Source organism: Rhipicephalus sanguineus, chromosome 8 (genome assembly GCF_013339695.2).
Source record: "Rhipicephalus sanguineus isolate Rsan-2018 chromosome 8, BIME_Rsan_1.4, whole genome shotgun sequence".
NCBI classification, from domain to species: domain Eukaryota; kingdom Metazoa; phylum Arthropoda; class Arachnida; order Ixodida; family Ixodidae; genus Rhipicephalus; species Rhipicephalus sanguineus.
Window position 1 is genome coordinate 48643535 of NC_051183.1, and position 22943 is coordinate 48666477.

Genomic DNA, 22943 nt, shown 5'->3' on the forward strand with positions numbered 1-22943 from the left:
TGAAATTAACGAGATTAGAGTTCCTAGAGTACAATTTATCAGTCTAAATCGATTCATTGTTTCACTTTAGTGACCCTTTAACAAGAGAAAAAAGGAAGTTTATCTCCTTCAGGTGCAGTGTTCACGTAGTATTTGGATGCAACTTGTTTTTGCCAGTTCTCTCAACTAGAGGCCAAAAAAAGAGCAAAATATATTGTGCATTAGATGAATTCAACCTCTTGCACAGACAATGTGACTTGACTTCGATTCACCGTGTATGAGTGTGGCTGATCACTCTTGTGGAGGCATCATGTTCAATCAGTTGTTCAGTGGGTTGTTCGACGCACCATATTCGAGGAGCAGAGTCAAAAGTATCATTTTTGTTTGCCCAAAATGCAACCAATAACAATGTGCACATGCATTACGACCCTAAGATTTGATTCTTTTTGTGCGAAGATGGAGCATGATTGGCTTCGGAATAAATTGTATCTTTAATTGAATGCTAATTACAATTAATTACTGAAACTTGCGCGAAAGAACATAGTACATCCTTTTTTCTCCTAAAATTTAATATTGAGTGCCTTGGAATAATGTTACGTAAATTCAACACATTCGCAGACTATCGACATTATTATAATTCACCCCCTGAAGGGAATATAGAAGAGTAAAAGGTGGAACATAATATAGACAACGTAAGAAACTTTCAGGTCACATTGAGCCTAAGTTTCTACCATATTGGAGTTGATTTCTCATGCAATTGGCCCTTTAGTCTGTTCTTTTTTTGGAACCATTAGTGCACAGCATTATTGTTCGTTTATCTTGTGGCTGCAATTGCCGTGCACGCTACTAATTACGAAGGCTGCAAACAGACTCTGCCCAAGCGCACCGAGGTGAAACGTGGCACACCGCTCTGTCACGAGGAGTGGGCCATGGCGCACGATCCAGAGGGACGCATTCTCAACGAGGCCAGCCTCAGGGAGCGCATCTTTCGAGGGGTGAGTTACCAAGCGGGTGTTGTCATCACCAGTTAATTCACCTTTCTAAAAGAGCAACTGCAGTGGAGTTCTAATTTGGTAAAATTTTTACGAGTGGTACATACCACATAAACAATCTTACTGAAATGTTCAAGATAATGTTCCAATAATTCCTTATGTTTCTGTAATATTACGGAAATATATGAAATATATATAAAAATGCATGGTTTCCATAAGGAAACGTGCGGAATTATTGGAATGGTATACGGGATGTTTCAGTAGGGAATCTTGGCAAAGCTGCAGGACTCGTATTTGTGTAGCTTTCTTGTTGGCAGCCTTTAAACAGCACCTAAGGTGACAACACACACAGCTCGTGGTTGTTGCTGGTATGTGTGACCCAGCATGCCGCCTCCAAGATTCAGGGATGCCTTCTTATCTTCTTATCTCCGAGGTCATACAGAGTATCCATGCATTGTAGGTCTTGCCCGGCAAATGTTAATGGTGAATTCTTTAGTTTCGGTAATAAAATTGTCTGTTTTCGAAATTTATTCCTGTGCTTCAACTAGTATTTCAAACACCAAATCTTGTATGCAGGCAAGCCGTCTACCTGAATTGAGGCCTTCTGTGCGATCTAAAGTTTCATTGAATTGGAGATTTAATGGCTGCAACAGAGGCACTATACATCAAGGGGCTGCTATTACAGGAAACACAAGCAGAAATCATTTTTTTTATCCCGATAAGCTAGATCGGAAGCATGTTGCAATATAAACAAGACAACACCACAGAACATTGTTACAACAGTTGTTTCAGTAATAGCTAAGTCAACAGAAGCATAAGTGCAGAAAATAAATTTATGGAAAGAAAATGAAAGATAATTTGACACAGTCAATGGAACAAGTATAAAATCGTCAATGCGCAACATCTTTTAGCGTCACACTTGGGAATTATTGGTTTTGGTAGGTTAGGTTGGATGTCTTGGAGACATTAGGGGCAAACTTCTTGGACAGACATGAAGTAGAAAAGCTGGACCTGCTAGGTTCTTTCAGTTCTTTCTATTTTTAAAGGCATTCGTGATTAGCGAACAAATTTTTCAGGTCTCATGCATTATTGAATCCCTAAAGCTTGTCAGGCCGTCAAATACATTATTTGCTTGTACTACCTCACTATGTGACAGGGCATCGCTGCTGACCTGAGGAGAGAGGTGTGGCCATTCTTGCTGGAATACTACTCCTTTGACTCGACCTACAAGGAACGAGAGGCCCTCCGGAAGAAGCTCAAGTAAGGCATTATGGGACGAGTACTCACTAAGAGGCCGATAACAGTAGCAAGTGGGCTTATGCGAGTATAATTTTTTGGTTCCAAGCAAAGTCAAAGCAAATCAAAATTTCTCTAAAGTAATTTTGAAGCAAATTTAAATAGTATCAGGATTTGAATACAAGCTGTAGGTGGTAAAACACATTATGTTTTAAAACTTGACATACATAGCCCGTGTATGTCCATATAACATGCTTTCGTACTTTCAAACAAAGAATAATTAGTTGGGGTTCTGGTAATACACTCGCTTAACCAGGGAGTGTGGCTTCACGGAAGTAAGGATTTCTCCTGAATAGGCGGTTTCATGGCATAGCAGCTAATGCTGCATTGAAATCGCCTTTTCAGGTGGGTTAACATGGTAAAATGCAGTTCATTTGGATACATAGAAATGTACGAAATTTTAAATTCGCATCAAAGCAGATTTAAATATTCAAAGCACTCAAACATTCGCGCAGGGCCTAGTCGCAAGTGTCATGTCCACGTGGACATATGAGTGGGGGACCACTGTAACTGCCACCATCACCACACCACTGGCTGTCATCTATTTGATTGCTAAGCATGGGCGTCGGGACTCTGGAATCATCAGTTCATCTCAGAGTCGGTTTAGGACTAGAAGGCTCTCGTAGTAAATGATTATCCATCTCGACGCTGCACAGTCTATGAAATTCATCAAATTAAGGTAGGCATGATGCAGATGAACATTGTTATAATGAAGCCAAATCTTAAATGAAAATAGCTTGTTATATCCAATATTCATCTTAAAGGTATATCCGTTGCTGTAATAGTGGTGAGATGATTTTTGCTTACTTTGTCATATCTGATTATTTGTTGGTTTTTTTTTTTTTTGGTCAGTTGTCAACTGTGTCATGTTTCCAGGCACTAATCCTTCCAAGATCTTTGTGAATCAGTGTGCAGCTTTGCAAATTTTGGTGAATTTGATGGGCTAAACATATTGAAATTTACATTCATTTTTGCACTTACTTCTAGTACGAACTATCCTATGGTGTCTACAGAGTTGACACTATTAGTAGAAGACACAGGTAGCTGATATGCTTGATAATTAAGTGCATTAAGCGTTTGACATGAACTGAAACTAAGCTCTACACAGAAGTGATGACATCTTTGTACTTCTTCATTCATTTGTGTAATTGGCACACTGTTCTTCTTTCTGTCTATCTGCCTGACAGGGACTACTACTACCGGATGAAGCTTCAGTGGAAGTCGATCAATGAGGACCAGGAGTCGCGATTTGCCGATTACAGGGAAAGGAAGAACCTTGTTGGTGAGCATGCGAATCCTGCCCGATGCATTTACGTGCCTATGATTGGCACCCTGTGTTTCTGGTTACGGTGTTTTCGCGCATATAAGCCGCCCCTTCATATAATTGCACTTAAAACCGCATAAAAGTAAAAATTTTAAAAAATGTTCCTCGGTTATCACTGAAGCCAACTTCTTTGCATTACCGTGAAAAAATGTCGTGAAGCCAACTTGTGCATGGAAAATGCACGTGTAACTCGCACTGCGACTTTAGCTTTAAGTTTTCTGCATGTTTGTGCGGGTTATACATGAGAAAATATGGCATGATGTCTGCAAACTTGTTGGTGAGTTTATTTTATTTTATTTTTTGAGCTTGCAAGCATTGTAATGCGGAACTAATGGAGGTGTACTTAAGATCAGCATTTGACAGTGATGTAGCTGTACTCAGGTATATTGAATCTGAAGGCTATCGTAATATAACTGATGCACTTACACTAAAACCTCGATATAACGAAATATTGGTTATAACGAAGTAAGTGAAGAATAGTCTTGCAATACATACAGTGTTAAGAATATACGTTTATAACGAATTTCCGGATATAACGAACTTATTTTCGTGTAAGGTGTAACTTCTTTATAATGAGGTTTGAGTGTATTTGAAGTTCGATATGAGGCATATTGGCCCCGGGAATTACGTTCCTTTGCAGTGGGTTTGCTTCACTGCATTAATTAGCATTGGTGCAGTAAAGCTTACTAAGCAAGTCTGTTTCTATACAATGCTTCCCTGTACATTGAAGTGTGCACTTTGCTCATTTTTTCTCCATGAGCTGTAGTTCACATCGGATTCAGTGCCTTGTTTGTCAGCACTTGCCAAAACAGTGCTCTTTCGTCGGCATGAGTATTTCCAAAAAATTCGAAAGCATGATTGTGGCGAGAAGTGCATGTTAAGGGGCGCAGCATGGTGCTGCATGAGATGTAGCGTATTGAAAGTGGCTGTGAATGTTTACGATGTGTGCATAGGACAGTGCTAACCCTTCTCATGAGATTTCTAAGGGAATGTTGGAATTGTTCAGTATAGACAATAACTATGTATACTGAGGTCCAGTGTGACCATTTGTAGCCGGTGCCCTAGAATAAGTGGACAGATGTGTAGGTGGCACTGCTTTCAACACCATACAGTCAACTTGACAGCGCTTGTCAAGGCTTAAGTTTGCTCGTCTTGGCCAAAACAGCTTATCAGAGTATGGTAGGCAGAAGTGATGCAATAGGCATGACAGCACATTTACAGATTTGTGTAGTGACTGCACCGTTTTGTCGATTCAGCATGGTTCTGCAAGCTGTGATCAGGGCATAAAACCAAGTCAAGCTCTGCATAGCGTATTTCCTTGCATATAACATGCACAAGATATACAGAAAATTCGGAGCTAAAGTTGGGTTATAAACGAATTTCTGTGCAAATGGCTTCGCAGCGCTGCTTGACAGTAATGGAAAGAAGGGGGTTTCATGGCAATATGCGAGGATATATATATGTTATTCTTTGTTTTGTTTCTTCAAATTTTTCTGCACTTTATAGTTGGGGGTGTGAATTATATTGCCACGTGCGTGCTATGAGAAAGACGAAGACGACAGCGAAAAGGCTCATACGCGTTTTACAGGAGCCAGAATTAAGAAAGAAGAGGAACTCGCTTGCGCGCGGTAATAAAAAGACCGACCTGCTGTTCTCTCGATCTTGGCGTTACGACCTCTCTCTTGACGTCGCGACACTGGTGGAGGTGCTGGAGCCTGCAATCTGATGCAGGAAAGCCTTATTCGGACACGTACCCCCAGTCCGGAGACTCAGCCTCTCGTCACGACTCCAGTCCACCGATTCAGCCGGCGTCTCCTAGGCCTAAGTCCGGAGTTCTCGACTGTTCCTCCTCTTCCCAGCATGGCCGCTCCTGCAACATCAGCGGATCTCCTTCCTTCCCAGGTGACTCTTGAGCATCCTCACGATGCCTGAAATCTTCCGTGGGGAAGCGTATGAGGATGTCGAGGACTGGCTCGAACAGTTTCGAACGGGTCGCTGTGGTGAATCGCTGGAACGAACAACAGAAGCTTGGCCGTGCCTATTTCGCGATGGAAAATAGCGCTCGCACATGGTACGAGAACCGGGAGCCCACTTTCCAAACTTGGGCCAATTTTCGCCACAAGCTCCTCGGAAACATTCCAGAGCTCGGATCGGCGGGATCACGCACAGCAACTGATTGAAGCCCGCGTGCAAAAGCCCAACGAAACCGTTGCCATGTTCGCAGAGGACATGACTCGTCTGTTTCGCCGAGCTGACCCTGACATGCCCGAGTCGAAGAAGGTGCGTCATCTGATGCGGGGCGTCAAGGAACCGCTGTTCGCGGGCCTCGTACGAAATCCGCCGACAACAGTCGACGAATTTATAAAGGAGGCGACTGTTATTGAGCGGGCACTGCAGCAACGATGCCGCCACTTGGACCGCCTGCCCAACCACACGCCAATAAGTGCTGCGGCTCAGAACGCTGCCGTTGGTGAAAGTTCCCTGCGACAAATGATCCGGCAAATACTGCGTGAGGAACTTCGGGCCCTCGGCGTTCCTACTACCGAGCCGCCAGTTGCGTCTGTCGCTGAAATCGTGCGCCAGGAGTTGCGGCAAGCCTTCACATCGCCCGCGCCATGTCCTGAGCAGCGTTTGCTCAGCTATGCTGAAGTGGTCCGTCGTCCTCCGCCTTCACCTGAGGCAGCGCCCTTCCAGCCACCGCCCGCTCTCGTGCCTTGGTGGCAACGGGATTCTGCGAGACGACCACCAGTTCGCAGAACCGACCTGTGGCGCACGGCTGACCGTCGACCCCTTTGCTTCCACTGCGGGGAACCAGGCCACATTTCCCGCTACTGCCGTCATCGAGATGCTGGGTTTGGCAACTTTTCACGTCCAGCTTCTTTTCGCTTTGAAGACCGTCGCGCCCACGATGGTGACCGCTGTCGACCAGCCAGTACCTTCACCAAGTCGTCGTTGGCAATCTCCGTCACCTGTGCGTCACACTTCCCCGAACCGCCAGAGCTACACTGACGTTACCAGAGGCCGTTCCCCGAGCCCGCGCCGGGGAAACTAACTGCTGCGACCTCCGGGGGCAAGGTTGCCAATCGTCGAGACGCCGAAAAGTCCCCCCTGCCGCCGCAAGAAGACGATATGACGACGACGACGAATACTAATGCCGACGACGTCGTACGGGCCGATCTCAGTGTTCTCATAGACGGACACCACGTGACAGCATTGGTTGACACAGGCGCTGACTTCTTGATTATGCGGCAAGAGCTCGCCGACCGCCTTCGGAAGGTCAAGACGCCGTGGACAGGGCCGCACATAAGAAGTGCTGGTGGTCAGCTAATGACTCCAACGGGTAAATGCACCGCTCGGCTTGTAATCGGCGATTCCAGCTTCGTCGCCACTTTTGTCCTTCTACCAGAATGTTGTAAAGAGCTCATTTTGGGTATGGATTTTCTGCGAGAGTACGACGCTGTCATCAACATTCCGGACCGTATGGTGACGTTTTCCGCACATCCGTATGTCGACACCACCACGACCACCACTGACGACCGACACGAGCGTTTGCAAGTTGCCGACGATGTGACGCTCCCCTCGCCGAGATCCTGCTGCCTTGTGTCTGTATCATGTGAGCGGCCGTGTCACAAGGATGTGATAGCGGAGCAAATAGCTACGCATTGCTTACGCAAGGTGTTTCCGTCGCGAGAGGCATTCTGGCACTAGCTGGTGGGCAGGCAGAAGTACTCCTCACCAACTTCAGCAACGAGCGCCGTCACATCCAGAAGGGTACCGCGATTGCCTACTACGACGACATCGACCAAACGAGGGATTGTTTCGCTTTGCAACCTCATGACGCGACCACGCCTCCCTCGACTCCTTGTCTGTCGACGTCAGTTCTACTCTGTCACCCTCTGATAGGCAGCGCCTACTGGAACTGATACACCAGTTCGAAGATTGTTTTTCGTGTACATCAAAGGTCAGGCAAACACCATTGACCAAGCACCGAATCGTTGTTGAAGATAACACGAGACCGATCCGACAAAATCCCTACCGTGTGGCTCCGAAAGAACGCGAGGAGATTCAAAAGCAAGTGCAGAAGATGCTCCAGGATGACGTCATACAGCCTTCAAAAAGTCCTTGGGCATCTCCCGTGGTATTGGTTAAAAAGAAAGACGGCAGCTTGCGCTTCTGTATAGATTACCGCAAGTTAAACCAAGTCACGAAGAAAGACGTCTACCCACTGCCACGCATAGACGATTCTCTGGATAGACTGCGGCATGCACGCTATTTCTCATCAATGGACCTACGAAGCGGCTATTGGCAGATAGAGGTCGATGAGCGCGATCGTGAGAAAACTGCTTTCGTGACGCCCGACGGTCTTTATGAATTTAAAGTCCTTCCATTCGGGTTATGTTCAGCGCCAGCCACTTTTCAGCGTTTGATGGACACCGTGCTATCAGGCCTGAAATGGCAAACATGCTTGGTATATCTAGACGACGTATTGTCTTCTCAGCTACATTTGAAGAACATCTAAACCGGTTATTCACAGTTCTCCAAGCTATACGTTCGGCTGGCCTGACGTTAAAACCAGAAAAATGTCATTTTGGCTTCAGTGAGCTTTCCTTCCTCGGCCACGTCGTAAGTCACGAGGGTGTTCGACCTGACCCAGCCAAAATAGACGCTGTTGCAAACTTTCCTGCACCACACAACAAAAAAGCAGTCAGGCGCTTCTTAGGACTGTGTGCCTATTACCGACGATTCATCGCGGACTTTTCGTCTATTGCGGCACCTTTGACCCGACTCACACGAGAGGATGTTCCCTTTCTTTGGGGCGAAAAGGAACAAATGGCATTTACCGACTTACGTCAACGCCTCCAAACACCTCCAGTTCTTGCGCACTTTGACCAGCATGCGCCAACAGCACTTCACACCGACGCCAGCAATGTAGGCCTGGGCGCCGTACTGGTACAGTGGCAAGACGGCACTGAAAGAGTGATAGCCTATGCCAGCCGAGCTCTCTCTCGCACCGAGGAGAACTACTCGACTACCGAGAAGGAATGTCTCGCTGTGGTGTGGGCAGTAATCAAATTTCGTCCATATTTGTACGGGCGCTCATTCAAGGTCGTCAGCGATCACCATTCGCTCTGCTGGCTCACTAACCTGAAAGACCCATCTGGCCGTTTGGCACGCTGGAGCCTTCGGCTTCAAGAATTTGATATGAGCATAACTTATAAATCCGGAAAGAGGCATACTGACGCCGACTGCCTCTCGCGGTCGCCCGTCGAGCCTGCCGCCATTGATGACGAATCCGTGGACGCCGCATTCTTGGGAGTCGTCAACACGGCCACTATGTCACAAGAGCAGCGCGGCGACCCAGAGCTGCTTCCGCTCATCGATTTCTTGGAAGGACGACGTAAAGACGTGCCGCGAATTTTTGCCAGAGCACTGCCATCTTTTTGTTTACGGAACGACGTTCTCTACAAGAAGAACTTTTCTCCAAGCGGCAGCGCGTACTTGCTCGTCGTGCCTTCATCACTGCGAAAAGAAATTTTAGAAGCTTGCCATGACGAGGCCACTTCCGGTCACCTAGGCTACACCCGAACGTTGTCCCGACTGCGACGAAAGTACTACTGGCCAAAACTACCTGCAGCTGTAAAACATCACGTTCAGACTTGTGCTGACTGCCAAAGACGCAAAGCGCCCCCCGGTAAGCCAGCGGGCCTATTACATTCTGTAGAAGTACCAGCACGGCCATTCGCCCAAATTGGAATGGATTTCCTGGGCCCATTCCCAACTTCTACTGCAGGGAACCGATGGATCATTGTCGCCACTGATTACCTTTCTCGCTACGCGGAGACTAAAGCTATGCAGAAGGGCACAACAGCAGAAGCGGCTCACTTCTTCATCGAAAACGTCGTCCTTCGGCACGGCGCCCCGAGAGTGGTCATCACCGACAGAGGAACTGCCTTCACGGCGGAACTTTTGGAGTCGGTTCTCAGGCTCAGCGGTACAGCTCACCGGAGAACGACTGCGTACCATCCCCAAACAAACGGACTAACGGAGCGCCTTAATAAGACCCTCGCAGACATGCTCTCCATGTACATCGACACGGAACATAAAACCTGGGACGAAATCTTGCCTTACGTGACCTTCGCCTATAATACCGCTCGACAGGAAACTACTGGAATGACACCGTTCAGTTTAATCCATGGTCGCGAGGTCACGACAACGTTGGACGCTATGCTGCCGCACGAGGGTGACGACAGTGATACCGACGCCGAAGAATTTACTCAGCGCGCCGAGGAAGCCAGACAGCTTGCCCGCGTACGCATCTGTCATCAGCAACATAAAGATGCGAAACGGTACGACCTGCGACACAAATTCGTTACTTACACACCCGGCGACAAGGTATGGGTCTGGATCCCAATACGTCGACGCGGACTTTCTGAAAAACTGCTGAGACGATACTTTGGTCCCTACAGAGTCATCCGACGCTTGAACGACGTGAACTACGAGGTCGTTCCCGACAGTGATTGCGGTTCCAGTCGCCGGAAGCATTCACCCGAAGTCGTGCATGTCGTGCGGATGAAACCGTACCTGTCCAGCTAACTCTGGTTGGGTTTCAGTGCATATGTGCGCGCTTTTCTAAATAGAGCGCCTGGGCTGCGCATCGGGACGATGCGTCTTTCGGAGGGAGGCAAATGCCACGTGCGTGCTATGAGAAAGACGAAGACGACAGCGAAAAGGCTCATACGCGTTTTACAGGAGCCAGAATTAAGAAAGAAGAGGAACTCGCTTGCGCGCGGTAATAAAAAGACCGACCTGCTGTTCTCTCGATCTTGGCGTTACGACCTCTCTCTTGACGTCGCGACAATATGCAGGGACAGGTTAGACGCGAGAAAATACGGTGCCTGAGACTCGTTAAGCAGGCATATGGTTGAAATCAACGTGCTTAACCCACCTCAGCCTTGCCCCATCTTCGTCTTGTTCGTTGCAGAGAAAGATGTGAGCCGCACCGACCGCACGCATGTCTTCTACCAGGGTGAGAACAATGCCAAGGTCGAGATGCTCAACGACATCCTCATGACCTATGTCATGTACAACTTTGATTTGGGTGAGTGGCCGTGGAATGTGTTAGAAGTTCTGTGGAATGTGTTTTGAAGGCAATGTTTTTTACTCAAGTGAGTGGCCATGAAATGCGTTAGAAGAGTTATGAGATGGGTTTTGAAGGCAGTGTTTTATTCGGCCTTTTCTACGCACTTTTTGTAATGGGGTATGATATAACTTGTCTTGAGTCGAGGCCTTCTTTATATAGCTAGGCACTTTGCACAGCCTATTTGCATCACCAAAGTAAAGCAGGCACACATTGTAGGAATAAGTGAAAGTACTTTGCAGCATTATTTCAGTTCGTTTGTGCACTTTAATTCTGTTTAAACATTTACTTTGTAGCGGAATTTTTATGAGGCAGCGGTCAATATTTCAAAAAGACGTAGGAATGAAACATTGTCTTCATTTAATCTCAGTGTAATACTTGAGCTGTCTGCCTTATTTTTCTATATTTATTATGTAGGAGCTGGGAAATTTCTCTGGAGCATGGATTGAATTGTAACACTTTAATGAATCCAAAAAGCTTTTACTAATTTTTTCACCTTTCCAACTCGACTTCAAGTAAGGCTCGAGAGCAGACTGATTGGTGTACCATTCCATAACCAATGAACTTGAAGAACTGGTGGAAACTAAATGTTACCTAAATTTTGAAATTGTTATCATTCAGAGATTGTGTAGATCTGTCTTCGCTTTGCTGTTCATTTCATAAGAGCCATGTCATCAGGTATCGGGGATCGTAAAGCATCATGTTGCGTGCCGTCTCGAACATGCAGGCTATGTCCAGGGCATGAGTGATCTGCTGTCGCCAATCCTGATGGTTATGGACAACGAGGAAGATGCCTTCTGGTGCTTCGTGGGCTTCATCAAGCGAGTGGTGAGTGCAGAAGAATGTGTCAAACCTGTTGGTCACCTCAGCTGTGCCCACTGTCCAGTTCAGGCTCTAAAGAAGCATGATGTGTGAAAAAGAAAACGACGTTTTAAAAGGAGATTCAATACATAGGTGTCTCATGATTCTTTGCTGGGACCAGACGCCAGAAACATTATGCACATGGAAATGTATAAGTGGGGTCCTACTGTACGTGTACATTTTCAATTTCTCGGTTGCACAGTACCAAGGCTTCTTGCAAGATGGTGCGACATACCGTTTATTGCAACTACTTGTGGCATTTTAACACCATCGTTTCTAGTCAAACCATGAACATGTCTGGAAGTGTCTATTCCCTATCACTTAAAGAATTTCTGGAAACCTGTTCATGAATGTTAATTTGTCTTTGTTTTTGTGTTCCCACTCCTGCAATAGCCTTAGTGAAGCTGCATTACGTAAAAAAGTTAATAAAAAAAACATCAACGATTTGGTCACCATAACTCATGGTCTCTCCGTTTCTACCAGCATCAGGTGACACTTTCGGGTGGTCATAGTCCCATTAAAATGGACTGTTCGGCACGTACATTAGCATGGAGGTTCTTTCCAATTTACAGCGCGAGTGCATTTTCGTACTTTTTAAAACGCAGATGTCCAACTTTGACCTTGACCAGAGCGGCATGAAGAAACAGTTGACGCAGCTCTTTGACATTCTTGCCGTTGCTGTTCCTAAGCTGGCCATGTACCTTGGTAAGTATGTGTTCAGTTCACACTGCTGCTTGATACAGGTGGGACTAAGCTCAAGGACCTGGGTTCGATTTCCAGTCAAAGCAGCCACGCTTAGCTGTCCAAATGTAAAAGCACCCATGTTATTCAAAAGTTCAACAAACAGCGCGAAAACAGGACGAAGGAAGGTGACACAAGGACGGGCGCTGTCTTTGTCCTGGCTTCGCGCTGGTTTTTTTTCAACTTTTGAGAGATTTACCAACTACTAGCCCGCCTTTCGCCGCTTCTCCAGTTTATAACCCATATTATATTTAAGCAAAAGTTAAAGAACCCCAGGTAGTCAGAAGTAATTCAGAGTTCCACATTACAGCATGTCTGGTAATTGTATGTTGGTTTTGATGCATAAAACACAGAAATTTAATTTTTTTTAGACTTTCTGATACCCACTAGTGTCGGAGGGCCTAAACAGGTTATGCAAATAACAGTGGGAGCCCACAAGGTTGTGTAATTTCTTGAACAGGAACGGTTGTACTTTGCATGACAGTCGCACAAATTTACTGAAGAAGCATATATTCCGAGCACTCTCAAATTCTGCCAATTGCCAGATGTGCCCGCCTTGTCAACTCTGATTGGACAGACAAGGTGGTTGCACCCTCTCCAATCGATTTGAGACGCCAAAGTGAAATATTTTGTTGTGGAATACTGAAATTGTCCAGGATAGCACCCCTGGCTTCTCGGAAGGAAAGCTTTACAGCTGAGAAAGAAAAAAGGCAGTCGCGTAGTATTTCTATTTATAGCTTTGTATTACAACCAGATGGACATTAATTGTTCCTCTTTGGCTTTTAGTTTTTGTTTGTTTCACTAGATTTGGACTTCAGATTCCAAAATTGCCAGGTTTTTATGTATGTGGGTGTGTGTATTGTGTACGTATGTGTGTGTGTGTGTGTGTGTGTACAGTCATCAGCATATGAACGCTCCGCAGCGTGGCATGGACTGGCTTGACTAATGCCAGCCGCGAAGTGCTGGGCGCTGTTGCCGAGATAATACCGTATTCGAATCTAAGCCGATGTTTTTTTCGAAAAAATGATGTGCGAAAGGGAAGGGGGGGGGGTGTAGGCTTAGATTCGAGTACAATGATTAGGTTTTTTTTTTTTTTTGGCCTTGCGAATTTCGGAGGTCGGCTTAGAATCGGGGCCGGCCTAGATTTGAGTAAATACGGTACCTCAGTATGTTAGGATAGTGTGTCGGCACGTATTGGTGCCGACATCTCAGCAACAGAACCCAAAGCTACACAGCGCTAGTGTCAGTCAAATTGTTTCAGGCCACGCTGCAGAGCGTCCATGTTAAGCGTGCCAACGGCTGTACGTGCGTATGCATGTAGGTATGCGTATCTGTATGTACGTGTGTATGTACCGTGTGCACGGATTAAAATGCGTAAATATAGGGCTAAGTAATACGCATGCTTTCGTGTCCATCGTCTTCTTTTCATGTCCCACTGGCATAATATTGGCTTGTTCACTTGCTTCGGAGCGAACATCACCTTTAGTGGGCAATTCAGTAGCAACATGGCATGGTAATTTTGAGCAGTCGTTCGTACCAGTCATTATACTAGAAATTTTGATGTCACAATTCTATCCGTGAGCACTGTATGTATGTAGGTATGCTTTTGTGCGTATTCTCTTGTATGTTACACGAAAATAAAAAATTGAGCTCGTTTGAGCCAAGTTGCATGTTCCCTTGAGAACAACTCTTATGTTCTTTTCCAGAGGAGCATGAGTCTGGCAACCTGTACTTCTGTTTCCGCTGGCTCCTGGTTCTCTTCAAGCGCGAGTTCAAGTGCGAGGAGATCATGAGGCTGTGGGAGGTGAGAGGACTCGTACCTCACACGAGAACGAGTGTATGGTTTTTATTGTTGCGCTCTAAAGGGAGGGACACTGAAGAGAAAAACGATTTTTCTCATATTAGTAAATTACTCTTTCACCATACCATAATCACAACGCTTGCCGCGAGAAGACGCTTCGTAAATGAGAAAACGCACAAAAAACGTCTAACGTCCACAAAATATTATGGGAATTTAATCAATTCATACAAAATTCACGTATACTCTGTAAAATTATACGGGAATCATATGGACTTATTGGGATGGCACGTGGAACGTTTTGACAAAGATTTCAGGAAATAAAGGTTTAAAACAATGTGTAAGTGAAGCAGAACTTCGTTGTAAAGTTACTGCGGAAGCTTTCTTCTTTGTCGACTTTAGCAACATCTTGTTAGCACAACTTGGTGCTATGATTTGTACCTTAGGCTTAGCTCGATGCCATGTGTGGAAACAGTTATGTGACGACTAGATTGACATGGCATAATGTCTTTCTGTGTCATTGTACAGGTGCTATGGACAGATCTGCCTTGCAAGAACTTCCACCTGCTTCTCTGCGTGGCCATCCTGGACCACGAGAAGGATTTGCTCATTGAGAACAACTATGGGCTGAACGAGATCCTCAAGGCATGCATTGTGTACTCATTTCATCTATGACTCTTCGCTCATGCCTAAATTTTTTATTTTTAAGGCGTGTTTATAGTCGGACGTTCTCGGTGAGTGGTAGCGCATTGGTTGCATCCAGTCATGGTACGCCAGACCTGCCACTTTCACCAAAATGCTGTCTCGTCTATAGTTCTACTTGCTCATCGCTTTGAACAACTGACTGTCTGCAAAACGGCGTTGGTGTCTTTTCTCAGCCACTTCTCCATACAATATATCATGGGTTGGTGTAGTTGGCGGGAAAGGTTTGCGGATAGAGCAAGAGCCATCTCGACAATGTGTTCGATGGAGCGCATTAGCCGCCTGTGCGTCGGACTATAGTTGCTATGTCTTCGATAGGTCAATAGTTTATCACAGCGTCCATAGTGTAGTATGATGTCTACGATATAGACAACACGTCTAGATGCTATATCTGACTACATCCACGTCTTTAAAGGTATCTAGGTTACGACAGTCACCCACCCTTCACAGTGGCGGATTTGGGACAAAATTTGAATTTCTGATGGCTGTCTAAAGTGAGCGAGTTATTAATTATAGCATTTACAATACATTCAGACCAACTCGCCCAGTTTACTAGGCTTTGGAATATTGAACTCTGTTATTCTGCATTTCCACTTTCAGCACATCAATGACATGTGCTACCGGATAGACCTCGAGCTGATCCTTTCCACGGCCGAAGCGATCGTAGAACAGCTCAAGGGTTCCACGAAGCTTCCCGAGTCGGTTCAGGATGCGCTGGGAATACACATTGCCAACGGGGCTCCGTCAGTCGACGCTAGCGATGCTGCCGCCATTGGCAACCCTGACATCAATGCGCCGGCGTCTCCGGAGAGCCTGCATGGTGGGCAGCGGACCTGCAGCACCAGTTCGGTGGAGGTGCTTTCGGACGGCGACGTGGAGGCGAGGTACGAGCGCCACCTCCAGTTCTCCATTTGAAGTGCTCCTTTCGGAGGGCCTAACAGAACACCCCAGCTGGGATGGGGGAAAGGCATTCGAATGTAAGTGTGCCGAACGCAGCGGTTCCATTGCACACGAGCAGTGTTCCATTTCTAGCAAGCATTGAAGGTAAAGTAATTTCACTGCTTGCTCTTCAAAACTAATGAGCCAAGAATGTCAAGGCAGCCTTTGACAAACAGGGGGCCACTACTCAAAACGTTGCTGGGCCTGTTTGGATCACCATACTCTTTTTTGATGCAACTTCTTATTCCACCTACTACTAAAGAGGGCGGATTAAACTCAGGTAATGAAACACATTCGGAAGATATCTCTGCGACTTGGCGCCAACTCACATAGAGAAGAAGCTAAGAACAGTGAACATTACTATATTTTAATGTTTCACATCTACAAGCATAGGAATAATGCAACTAAGTTAAGTTGAATATGTGAGAAAGTATGACTGCATTTTCTTATGCACAGGTGCCCTTCCTGTCTAGTTTCCAAGCATTCTGCTCAGCGGTATTTATGAAGTCTTTTTACCTTGCAAGTTTTGCTGGAATTCAAACTGAAACCTTGATATAACGAACACAGATATAACCAAATATCGGTTATAACGAAGTAAAGGAAGAATAGTCTTGCAATATATACAGCGTTAGGTATATACGCTTATAACGAATTTTGGAATATAACGAAGTTATTTTTGTGTAATATGTAACTTTGTTATAATGAGGTTTGAGTGTATTGCTAAAGTGACTGCAGCCTGCTTGGCTGTCTGTGGCAACTACTGGAGCATGGCCAAAGCAACTGGCAATGACTTGTACAGTAAAATCTCCTTAATTCGACCCCCGTTAATTCGGAATTTCGGTTAATTCGGACGCGGCGTCTGGTCCCGGCCAAAATGTGCATTGTTCTATGGCTGAGAACTCTCATTAATTCGGACAGATTCGACCGCGCTTCGGTTAATTCGAACTCCCGACCGAGGTCGGGTCGAGACGGGGAAGCAGCAGCGGATACCGCCACGGCCGCGGTTCGGATATAATTCGGATTCGCAGCCGAAATGACGGCGCATCTGAACAATTTCGAGATCGGATCATGGCCTCCGAGATTTAAAACGAGGTAACGAGATCGGATTATGGCCTCCGAGATTCAAAACGAGCTTTGCATCTCGGAGGCACATACACAATGAAAGGCAGTGCATCGCTACCGTCATCAGCAACAGGCAACATGGCGACGGTCCGTCCGCGTTATCAACGCTACAGTTACGGTCCCTAGAATATCGGACCGTACTAGCCACTGTATCAACGCGATCAGCCAGCCATGAGTGGTGGATGATAAGAATAGCATAGAATATGGCATAAGGCATCGTTCCGCGATAGCACCCCTGGTGTTCCGCAACGTGCGCGGTGAAGCGTTGTGCAGGCCTGGCGTTCCGGACTTTCCGCACTCCTTTCTACGTACGAGCCGTGCAACATTTTCAACACTGATGAGACAGCGCCTGACAAGACGATCGTGTTTAAGGGGGACCCGTGCGTCGGCGGGAAACGGAGAAAAGAGTGGGTGACGGTTCTTCTGGCTACGAGCATGACCGGCACAGAGTAGTTGCCGCTGCTGGTGATAGGAAAGGCTGCGAAGCCAAGATGTTTGAAGAACATTAAGCAGCTGCCTGTCGACTACCGCTTTAATAGAAAGGCTTGGATGATCTGGCTGCGTCAGCTAGACCGCCGCTTTGCGGCACAGTGTGCGCGGACCTTCAGGAACTTAGCAAAATTGTGATTTCCTTGCACGTTGCCTCCGCGAAGCAAACCGCGATCACCGACTTCTTTAAGAAATAAAAGTCTGCTGGTGGCGGAAACATTTTTCTAGTGTTTTGATCGTACTCGCGATAATTCGAACCCTCGGTTAATTCGGACATTCTCTCTGGTCCCGTGAAGTCCGAATTAACGGGGTTTTACTGTAGTTGGTAGTACCATAAAATTCCGAGCAAGCGCACCCCCCCCTCCTGCAACAACTAGAAATTACCGCCAAAAGTGGATAGAGGGGAGGGCTTTCCTGGAACGGCACCAGAATTTGAGATGGTGATGACAAAGTCTTCTTGCCCGAAAAATAACAGAGTGCGCATGGACTCGGAAGTCTTCCGGCTCTCGTTCATGGCACAGCACGTTACAGTGATTCACAAACACAAGAAACACAAGGGCGATGCGTTCAAACCGTGGGAACCATGACATGGAAGCTCCGATGATGAGGCTACACTAATGCAACAGCTTTGGGCAACAGACATGGATCTCGGAGGCTTTAGATTTGCTAACTAGTTTAGTGCGTCACAGGCACCATCATCGAATTGTAAATGCAGATCTCGAAGGCCATGCTTTTGCTCGTGGGAACCTGAAAATTGTCATGGGAGTCGTGCGCCCTGTTCTGGGTGTTATCATTATGCGGGAAAGAAAGAAAAATGAAATTTCGATCACAAATTTCAGGTGCGGGCGCTTCAAGATAGGGCCTGGACACGGTGCTTGATCCGGGTGCAGAGTGCGATAGTAGGGATGGGGATGCTTTCCCGGAACGATGCGGAAATTTGATATTAGCGGTGAAATTGGTGGGGGTGCTTGCCCGGCGAACTTAGTGATATAATGTGTCTTAAGTAAATTAAGAACAATATCCCCTTGAGGTGCAAATTATGATGCACTGTCTGCAAATGCGTCAAATTCGCATGGCATGATTCCAAGGCACTCAGTATTACATTCCAGGAAAATGAAGGAATGTGTTGTTCAGTGTGAGCTTCAGTAATTAATGTTAATTAGCATGTAAATAAATATTGTTAATTATTATGCAATCGGTCAGCTTCAATCCTTGCATAAAAAGAATTGTACATTAGGCCCAAAATGCATGCACCATTTGTTTGTTGGTTGTATTCGTTTCAAGCAAGGAAAAAAAATACTCTTGACGTTGGCTCTGGAACGCGGCACCGATCATCGAACATGGTAACTAGTATTTCCAGCAAAGTGATCCTCTGCACCAATGCGCAGCACAATGAAATTAAATCAAACCTAGTTGTCCTCTCAGGAAGCCCGCACGAATGTCCACACTGCGTTTCAAGCCATTTGATGAAACGCGCGGTGCATGACGCGCCTCCAAAGTTGATGTGTACAATTGTACATACCGCCACTGAAGGGTATATAGAAGAGACCACTCGGTCATCCTGACAGCGTACATAGAAACTGGGGGTTACACAAATAGGCTTTCACAGAAGCGCATGTCTTTCAAAATGCACTTCAAGATAGTAAAGACTTTTTTAATCACTTTTTGTTCATAATTTTCTAGAAATCATAGCTGATTTTGAATGCGAGTGACCAGAGGCACAGGAGGTAGAAAAGTAGGAAAGACAAACTTTTGACTGGCTACCTCTTTCATTCCCAGGAAATTCGAGCAATCCAGGCTGGCATTTTTTTCAATGTGCTTAATATTTGAAGGAAATATTTCGCGCTTAACAGTATTTTCAGATGCGCACCTCGTTAATTTTTTTTTCTCCAAGGCATAATTGACAGGCCAAACAGATGAGAACAGAGGAAAGAAGAGGATAGTGATACTATCTCTGAGAAACACGTCAATTGTCTTGTTTATTGCCCGGATGCCTTCTGCTGCCCATGCACGGTTGCCTTGTACTGGCTAGGTTGGCTGTTGGATACGCTCGAACCTCGATATAACGAACATGGATATAACGAATTATCGGTTATAACGAAGTAAATGAAGAATAGTCTTGTCATAGATAGAGTTACAAATAAATGTTTGTAACAAATTTTCGTATATAACGAAGTTATTTTCGTGGCAGATGCCTGTTATAATGAGGTTTGAGTGTATAATCATGTGTGTTCAAATAAAGTTTTAATTGTTAATCAGTGCTCGCATTACGATCCTCTTCTTTCCTATATACTTGTCTGTTTGGTGCTGTAACCTGTCAGTTATGGATCATTACGAACTCACTCAAATTTCTCTCCTAGTGTAGTCCCTTTGACATTTAAATGTATTTTTTTCAGCTCTGTAACCCCCCTGCTGTAACGCCTCGAGGCAAAGCGGCGATATGTAAGAATAAAGAATAAAGAATAAATCCCTTCAGTGTTCTTTGGTTGCAACTGCGAAAACATTGCTGTTTTTGCCTGAGCAATGGTTTCCAATGACGTGAAAGATGACGGTGGTACATTCGGAGAAGCAGAGTGCAGTGCAGCACTCAATATATCGAAAGTAACGGTAAGCGTTGTTGACATACGCATTAGTGTACAATCGGGCCCAGGTGTATTGAATCTGATGGAGAACACAAAAGAGTTCTCTATAGGTAAATGAGTATACCAAATATTTTATATACCATAAATATATTGAGGGGGATTTTAGAACTGTTCGATATACACAATGATTCGTTATATGTTGGTTTGATATATGCGGGTTTGACTGTAGTGATATTCTTTTGCATGGTGTTTCCACAGCAATGCTGCAGCAGTTCTTTATAGACAAAAAGTCACTGTACTTGGGTTTGAGATATATATAAGTTCGATGGTAGTGCTTTACGTCATAACATTTATAGCAGTTACAGTAAAGCAGTTTCAGTCGTGACATTCATTGTGTCATAATGTGAATCATGACAAGCAATGTGCCACGTAATGGCACATACAGTAAATTTTGCCTGGCATGTAAGTGTGTGAGTTGATGGAAAAACGTAGTTTTCTCACAGTGCTCCAAGGAGGAGTTTGAAAAGTACTTGAGCATTTTAGGAACATTGGCTTTAATGACATTCTTCTCTTCCAGCTCGTAGCCAAGAACTTGCGTCAAAGACACCCAAATAGCCTGGAGCGCAGCCAAGCGTGTGAAAGCGACGTACTTGTATTTTTGTACAGCACAGGGAGTTTTCATCTGTCGGAAATAGATTGTTGTGATAACGCCCTCGAAGAATGTATGTTGTGATCCAGGACAAGTACTGCGAGTACATACTATGATTACTGTTCGACTTCTCTGGCAACCAAGTACTTTGTCTTCAGGCTTCAATTAACTATATTTTGTCTAGTTCACGTCCAGCCATTTCTACAGTTACGCTTGGACCTTGAGTAACGAAACTTTAGCGAACTGAGAAGTAATTTTTAATTTTAAGATCTTTTTGCACATTTATGAAAAGAGAAAAAAAAAGAAGCCATCTGCTCTGCTTTTTGTGAATGAAAATACTGGTACGTTGTCTATTAAACAAACATATTTGTTAATGTGTATCTTTGCCCAATCAATATCAACCCTTTGTTGAAAGCTGTTCAGTTTGTGACTTTACCACGGCTGTTTCTTGACTCTAAATGTTTTTCTCACCGTTTGTTATTGACGCGTTTAAACTTAGGCTAATTGCGCTGGTATGCCAACATTTCTTTATGCAGATAAAGCTTCACATTTCCACATTCACCAGCTCAGCGTTAGCTTATGAGATTCTGCTTTCTGCAGGCAATGCTTTTTGGCAGCACGGTTTCTATTGCACAGTGGTGTGTGAAAATGCTAGTGTACAGGTTCGTGTGTATTTTTGAATAGCGTGTTACCAGCTTTTTTTCTGGTTTATATATATATATATATACATATACACGTACATGTATGTACAGCCATGAGCAATTTGAAATTGAATGCCGAAATTTCTTTCAAGATGCCAGAGTGACTAAACACAGTTCCCAGGCGCAACAGCATTTGTAGCACTAAGTGATGAAGCGAAAAGGTGCTTCTTGCAAATCAATACATTAGATCTTTATCTGCACGTCACAAGTGATAGCTGCTTGATTGCACACTTCGTGTTCCCTTTCATATTGTCCATGAATATACATGCAAACAGCAGATTCTTTGCGCTATCTGTGTATTGCATTCCTCTATCTCTTTGCAGCATTGTTGAGCTGTATACATTCTGTATCAATGAAGTTATACTTTGTATTCATTTTGTACGTTATTCCTCTCTGTAAGTTATTTCATAGAAAAAATATATTTTGTGAGTGCTACTGTGGGCCTCTGTCTTATATGACTGTCTGTGCCACATGAGATGACTACATTCGTTTTTTAGTGTGGTTATGTGAACATATATATATATATATATATACACACACACACACACACACACACACACACACACACACACACACACACACACACACACACACACACACACACACACACACACACACACACACACACACACACACACACACACACACACACACACACACACACACACTGTCTAGTTAGCCTTACATGTTGAAGACCTTGTCAGAGTAATACATACCTTCATAGGCTGCTAATATTCACTTGGTTATTAACCTTGGTTATGAGATTCTTGCTTTGTAGGATTACATTACAGTTATAACTTTCGTATGTTATGCTGTTGTACGTTGTCATGTAACCTTTTGTTTTGCAGTAAAGTAGCCACAATATTTTTGTCAGCCAGCATTATTTCACTGTATTTTAATCTCTGCTTGGTTTAACTGTTTAATCTGTGGCTCACATTCAAGGCGCGAGCTTTTGTGAATTCTACTGCATCTGCCCACTTACCCGTATTTTTTAGCTTTCATTTTAATTTATCGCGGAATTATGAAACATTTTGATGTACTGTCTTGTACAATGTACAATAATCAAGAGAATAGTGCATTGAAAAAGCAGCAGTAAGATATCAAAGAGAATTCTAGTGTCACAATCCAAAAAGCATTTTACTCAGTTACATGGCCGAGTTCTGATAAGATAACTATATTGGCCCTTATATGGCATTGGCTGGAAAATAAACACAGCAAGATTATCAATGTTATCAGTGCACATTAACAGAAGTGTTCAAGAAATGCTTTGTAGCTTCCCTTTAATGAGAATCTTCCACAAATGTTCCACTGTCCCCTTGAGAAATCGTTTTCTTTTTTACATTTTTGTACGGAAATTAATGATATTGCTCTTGCTGTTAAATAATTCAGTTTTACTGCCTTATGCAATCTGCGAGCCTATTAGCCCATTTATAATATGTAACTGTACCACAGCTAGAGTGGAGTTATGACAGATTAACTGCAAATTATTTCTTCACAGGAGAAATAACCTCTTTATTAGTATATCAGCACACTAACGCATGTGTATTCAAAACATTTGTATATGCTAAATATGTGCGTGGCATTCTGTTTGTTCAGTATTGTTATGTCTATCAACTTGTCTATCAGCTCT

The 22943-nt window shown here is 44.6% G+C and overlaps 1 protein-coding gene across 2 annotated transcripts in view; it reads left to right on the forward strand.

Annotated features, from left to right (window-relative positions):
• The window catches only part of LOC119401848 (TBC1 domain family member 15), a 66161-nt gene extending 44311 nt beyond the window's left edge, over positions 1–21850 (forward strand). Inside the window, exons 7-16 of one of the 2 annotated variants that reach the window (XM_049418404.1) lie at positions 849–974; positions 2128–2231; positions 3455–3549; positions 10574–10690; positions 11457–11557; positions 12196–12295; positions 14038–14135; positions 14658–14768; positions 15426–15715; positions 20541–21850. In XM_049418404.1, the coding sequence (XP_049274361.1) occupies positions 849–974; positions 2128–2231; positions 3455–3549; positions 10574–10690; positions 11457–11557; positions 12196–12295; positions 14038–14135; positions 14658–14768; positions 15426–15715; positions 20541–20547 (1149 nt within the window). In that variant the 3' untranslated portion in view covers positions 20548–21850. Of the gene's footprint in view, positions 1–848; positions 975–2127; positions 2232–3454; positions 3550–10573; positions 10691–11456; positions 11558–12195; positions 12296–14037; positions 14136–14657; positions 14769–15425; positions 15794–20540 lie in introns of those variants that run through there. The other variant, XM_049418405.1, reaches the window with a different exon arrangement.
• The last annotated feature ends 1093 nt before the right edge of the window (positions 21851–22943 follow it).